Below are 6,467 nucleotides of genomic sequence, written 5' to 3'. Positions count from 1 at the left end.
CACTAGGGCCAATTTATTGTTGCCAATCAATGATAATAAAAACACTAGTGATCAAAATGAATAGGCATCATTTCTTCCCCACACCTGTATCTGTAGCCTCGTAGAACCTTCTGGATCAAAAGTGCTTTGGCTTGCAGTTCTTTCACTCGCTCCAGTTCCAGCATGGTGTCGTGGTAGTCCTGCGTGCAAATCCTTACTTTAGGAGACAAACTTTCACTTTTTTCCTTCAAATCTGACCCTTATGTTTTTTTTATGTATTTGTAGGAGTTTCAGTAGGAAGGGGCCCCATTCGTAGTTTACCTGACACATGAAACGTGACAAATCGGGGCGGTGCACTGTACACTTTAGCCACGGCAGTAGAGTGTCGTATATTTTTAAATGTGTTTTGTGGCAATTTGACCACAGTAGTAGCTATGTAGGGTGGCGCTTTCAATCATTTCCAGCAGACTGCATTGCAAAATGATCAAGAATCTTCCTCTCACGCAAAATCCACCCAAGAATGGGGTCGTATGAATCCCTTCTGTACGTTATTCTTAAACTTGTATAACAGGGACTTAACTAAGTCTTTATGATGTCCACAGCTTGACCCTGGAACAGACTATTTCCTATAGGGCAGGGGTTGTCCACTTTCAGTCTGGCTCGCAAGACGTCACAAATGTGATAAGGAATCTCCAACTTAATTTCAACTATCTGATCGTCTAATTGTTGCAAATGTGCCGCCATCCTGTGTGCATCGGGAGTAAATGAGGTTAATGACCATGAATGTTACTTTGAAGTGGAGACAGCAGGGAGATTATTTATATGACCCAATCCAAACGACCTATATATATATATATATATATATATATATATATATATATATATATATATACACACAAACCCCGTTTCCATATGAGTTGGGAAATTGTGTTAGATGTAAATATAAACTGAATACAATGATTTGCAAATCATTTTCAAGCCATATTCAGTTGAATATGCTACAAAGACAACATATTTGATGTTCAAACTCATAAACATTTTTTGTGTGCAAATAATCATTAACTTTAGAATTTGATGCCAGCAACACGTGACAAAGAAGTTGGGAAAAGTGGCAATAAATACTGATAAAGTTGAGGAATGCTCATCAAACACTTATTTGGAACATCCCACAGGTGAACAGGCAAATTGGGAAAAAGTGAGTGCCATGATTGGGTATAAAAGTAGATTCTATGAAATGCTCAGTCATTCACAAACAAGGATGGGGCGAGGGTCACCAATTTGTCAACAAATGCGTGAGCAAATTGTTGAACAGTTTAAGAAAAACCTTTCTCAACCAGCTATTGCAAGGAATTTAGGGATTTCACCATCTACGCTCCGTAATATCATCAAAGGGTTCAGAGAATCTGGAGAAATCACTGCACGTAAGCAGCTAAGCCCGTGACCTTCCATCCCTCAGGCTGTACTGCATCAACAAGCGACATCGGTGTGTAAAGGATATCACCACATGGGCTCAGGAACACTTCAGAAACCCACTGTCAGTAACTACAGTTGGTCGCTACATCTGTAAGTGCAAGTTAAAACTCTCCTATGCAAGGCGAAAACCGTTTATCAACAACACCCAGAAACGCCGTCAGCTTCGCTGGGCCTGAGCGCATCTAAGATGGACTGATACAAAGTGGAAAAATGTTCTGTGGTCTGATGAGTCCACATTTCAAATTGTTTTTGGAAACTGTGGACGTCGTGTCCTCCGGACCAAAGAGGAAAAGAACCATCCGGATTGTTCTAGGCGCAAAGTGTAAAAGCCAGCATGTGTGATGGTATGGGGGTGTATTAGTGCCCAAGACATGGGTAACTTACACATCTGTGAAGGCGCCATTAATGCTGAAAGGTACATACAGGTTTTGGAGCAACATATGTTGCCCTCCAAGCAACGTTACCATGGACGCCCCTGCTTATTTCAGCAAGACAATGCCAAGCCACGTGTTACATCAACGTGGCTTCATAGTAAAAGAGTGCGGGTACTAGACTGGCCTGCCTGTAGTCCAGACCTGTCTCCCATTGAAAATGTGTGGCGCATTATGAGGCCTAAAATAGCACAGCGGAGACCCCCGGACTGTTGAACAACTTAAGCTGTACATCAAGCAAGAATGGGAAAGAATTCCACCTGAGAAGCTTCAAAAATGTGTCTCCTCAGTTCCCAAACGTTTACTGAGTGTTGTTAAAAGGAAAGGCCATGTAACACAGTGGTGAACATGCCCTTTCCCAACTACTTTGGCACATGTTGCAGCCATGAAATTCCAAGTTAATTATTATTTGCAAAAAAATAAAAAATAAAATATCTTGTCTTTGTAGTGCATTCAACTGAATATGGGTTGAAAAGGATTTGCAAATCATTGTATTCTGTTTATATTTACATCTAACACAATTTCCCAACTCATATGGAAACGGGGTTTGTACATACATACATATATATATATATATATATATATATATATATACGCACACATCAGAGGTTTGAGTAAGAAACAAGTCAGAGAGGTGTGTTCCAAGGAGGCACCTTGAGGAAGATCTTGGTCTTGCCAGTCTTCCAGTCTCCTTCTCCATCCAGCACAGACTCACAGATGCTCTGGCAGCACTTCTCCTTACTTTCCTGCGGGCACACGCCAGTCAAGCGAGCTCAGGCGCGATCACAATGTTTTATAACCTGCACACACCTTTTGGGGGTCACACAGGTAGGTTTTGAGGAGGACCCTGTAGCGCTCCAGGAACTCGTCGAAGGTGTAGCGCAGGGGGTAGCCGGCTTTCCGGATCCTGATGGTCTCCATCATGCCCGAGTAGCGCAGCTGACGCAGGCACAGCTCTCGGTCGAAGAGCTGGCGGTAAACACAAGACGTGTGACGGCGTTCTTCTGCCAGAGGAGCCGTGGTGCTCACCATGGGCTTCTTGTAGTCGTTGGGCTTGATGCAGCGTATGAAGTACGGCTGACACACCGTCAGGGTCTTCATCAGGGAGTCCAGGGACTGGCGGAACTGGCCGCTCAGCGTGGGCACGCGCTTCTTGCCCTCGTTCGCTTGCTGCCACACGGAAATAAACGCGTTGATGAGTCCCTCCGTTAAGTGCAAGGAGGAGAACTACTAGAAGTTATGTCTGCTCAGATATGGTTATTGATCACATCCTAATAACACTGCAGCATAGAGTTTGATCAATGGATGGATGAGTGTGGTGGATGGATGGATGTTGGATGAATTGATGTGATAATGAATGAAGTGGGATGATGAATTAATGGATGGATGGAGTAGGATGGAGTAAGATGGATGAAGGGATGGGTGGATGGAGTAGATCTGGCACTGCGTCAATGGTCCTGGTTCAAAAATGGATGAAAGAGTGAGATAGATGGATGAGTGAGATAGATGGATGGATGGATAAATGAAGTGTGTATGGCCTGTAGACCTGGCACAGTCTCTAAGGTCATGCTTTGAAGATGGATAGATGGATGGATGAATGAAGTGTGTATGGTCTGTAGATCTGGCACAGTGTCTATGGTCATGCTTTGAAGATGGATTGATGGATAGATGAATGGATTGATTGATAGATGGATGGATGGATGAAGTGTGTATGGCCTGTAGATCTGGCACAGAGTCTATGGTCATGCTTTGAAGATGGATTGATGGATGGATGGATGAAGTGTGTATGGCCTGATGGATTGATGGATAGATGGATGGATGGATGAAATGTGTATGGCCTGTACACCTGGCACAGTGTCTACGGTCCTAGTTCGAAAATGGATGGATGGATGGATGAAGTGTGTATGGCCTGTAGACCTGGCACAGTGTCTATGGTCCTAGTTCGAAGAATGATGGATGGATGATGTGTGTATGGCCTGCAGACCTGGCACAGTGTCTAAGGTCCTAGTTCGAGGATGGATGATGTGTGTATGGCCTGTAGACCTGGCACAGTGTCTAAGGTCATGCTTTGAAGATGGATAGATAGATGGATGAATGAAGTGTGTATGGTCTGTAGATCTGGCACAGTGTCTATGGTCATGCTTTGAAGATGGATAGATGGATGGATGAATGAAGTGTGTATGGTCTGTAGATCTGGCACAGTGTCTATGGTCATGCTTTGAAGATGGATTGATGGATAGATGGATGGATTGATTGATAGATGGATGGATGGATGAAGTGTGTATGGCCTGTAGATCTGGCACAGAGTCTATGGTCATGCTTTGAAGATGGATTGATGGATGGATGGATGGATGGATGAAGTGTGTATGGCCTGATGGATTGATGGATAGATGGATGGATGGATGAAGTGTGTATGGCCTGTACACCTGGCACAGTGTCTACGGTCCTAGTTCGAAAATGGATGGATGGATGGATGAAGTGTGTATGGCCTGTAGACCTGGCACAGTGTCTAAGGTCCTAGTTCGAAGAATAATGGATGGATGATGTGTGTATGGCCTGTAGACCTGGCACAGTGTCTAAGGTCCTAGTTCGAGGATGGATGATGTGTGTATGGCCTGTAGATCTGGCACAGAGTCTATGGCCATGCTTTGAAGATGGATTGATGGATTGATGGATGGATGGATGAAGTCTGTATGGCCTGATGGATTGATGGATGAAATGTGTATGGCCTGTACACCTGGCACAGTGTCTACGGTCCTAGTTCGAAAATGGATGGATGGATGGATGAAGTGTGTATGGCCTGTAGATCTGGCACAGTGTCTAAGGTCCTAGTTCGAGGATGGATGATGTGTGTATGGCCTGTAGATCTGGCACAGAGTCTATGGCCATGCTTTGAAGATGGATTGATGGATTGATGGATGGATGGATGAAGTGTGTATGGCCTGATGGATTGATGGATAGATGGATGGATGGATGAAATGTGTATGGCCTGTACACCTGGCACAGTGTCTACGGTCCTAGTTCGAAAATGGATGGATGGATGGATGAAGTGTGTATGGCCTGTAGACCTGGCACAGTGTCTAAGGTCCTAGTTCGAAGAATAATGTATGGATGATGTGTGTATGGCCTGTAGACCTGGCACAGTGTCTAAGGTCATGCTTTGAAGATGGATAGATGGATGGATGGATGAAGTGTGTATGGCCTGTAGATCTGGCACAGTGTCTATGGTCATGCTTTGAAGATGGATTGATGGATAGATGGATGGATGGATGAAGTGTGTATGGCCTGATGGATTGATTGATAGATGGATGAAGTGTGTATGGCCTGTAGATCTGGCACAGAGTCTATGGCCATGCTTTGAAGATGGATTGATGGATTGATGGATGGATGGATGAAGTGTGTATGGCCTGATGGATTGATGGATAGATGGATGGATGGATGAAATGTGTATGGCCTGTACACCTGGCACAGTGTCTACGGTCCTAGTTCGAAAATGGATGGATAGATGGATGGATGAAGTGTGTATGGCCTGTAGACCTGGCACAGTGTCTAAGGTCATGCTTTGAAGATGGATAGATGGATGGATGAATGAAGTGTGTATGGCCTGTAGATCTGGCACAGTGTCTATGGTCATGCTTTGAAGATGGATGGATGGATGAAGTGTGTATGGCCTTATGGATTGATTGATAGATGGATGGATGGATGAAGTGTGTATGGCCTGTAGACCTGGCACAGTGTCTAAGGTCATGCTTTGAAGATGGATAGATGGATGGATGAATGAAGTGTGTATGGCCTGTAGATCTGGCACAGTGTCTATGGTCATGCTTTGAAGATGGATGGATGGATGAAGTGTGTATGGCCTTATGGATTGATTGATAGATGAATGGATGGATGAAGTGTGTATGGCCTGTAGATCTGGCACAGAGTCTATGGTCATGCTTTGAAGATGGATTGATGGATAGATGGATGGATGGATGAAGTGTGTATGGCCTGATGGATTGATGGATAGATGGATGGATGGATGAAGTGTGTATGGCCTGTACACCTGGCACAGTGTCTAAGGTCATGCTTTGAAGATGGATAGATGGATGGATGAATGAAGTGTGTATGGCCTGTAGATCTGGCACAGTGTCTATGGTCATGCTTTGAAGATGGATGGATGGATGAAGTGTGTATGGCCTTATGGATTGATTGATAGATGGATGGATGGATGAAGTGTGTATGGCCTGTAGATCTGGCACAGAGTCTATGGTCATGCTTTGAAGATGGATTGATGGATAGATGGATGGATGGATGGATGAAGTGTGTATGGCCTGATGGATTGATGGATAGATGGATGGATGGATGAAGTGTGTATGGCCTGTAGACCTGGCACAGTGTCTACGGTCCTAGTTCGAAAATGGATGGATGGATGGATGAAGTGTGTATGGCCTGTAGACCTGGCACAGTGTCTAAGGTCTTAGTTTGAAGAATGATGGATGGATGATGTGTGTATGGCCTGTAGACCTGGCACAGTGTCTAAGGTCATGCTTTGAAGATGGATGGATGAATGAAGTGTGTATGGCCTGTAGATCTGGCACAGTG

At 44.4% G+C, this 6,467-nt stretch overlaps 1 protein-coding gene across 1 annotated transcript in view; it reads right to left on the bottom strand.

Annotated features, from left to right (window-relative positions):
* Positions 1–6,467, bottom strand: part of myo7ba (myosin VIIBa) — a 92,231-nt gene that overhangs the window by 60,280 nt on the left and 25,484 nt on the right. Inside the window, exons 15-18 of the mRNA XM_072915128.1 lie at positions 2,913–3,053; positions 2,694–2,852; positions 2,537–2,629; positions 85–179 (exon numbers count right to left, since the gene is read on the bottom strand). Coding sequence (XP_072771229.1) covers positions 85–179; positions 2,537–2,629; positions 2,694–2,852; positions 2,913–3,053 — 488 coding nt within the window. The remainder of the gene's footprint in view (positions 1–84; positions 180–2,536; positions 2,630–2,693; positions 2,853–2,912; positions 3,054–6,467) is intronic.

The sequence above is a fragment of the Nerophis lumbriciformis genome, linkage group LG18, assembly GCF_033978685.3.
Source record: "Nerophis lumbriciformis linkage group LG18, RoL_Nlum_v2.1, whole genome shotgun sequence".
Lineage (NCBI taxonomy): Eukaryota > Metazoa > Chordata > Actinopteri > Syngnathiformes > Syngnathidae > Nerophis > Nerophis lumbriciformis.
This window is presented reverse-complemented; position numbering and strand designations above follow the sequence as displayed.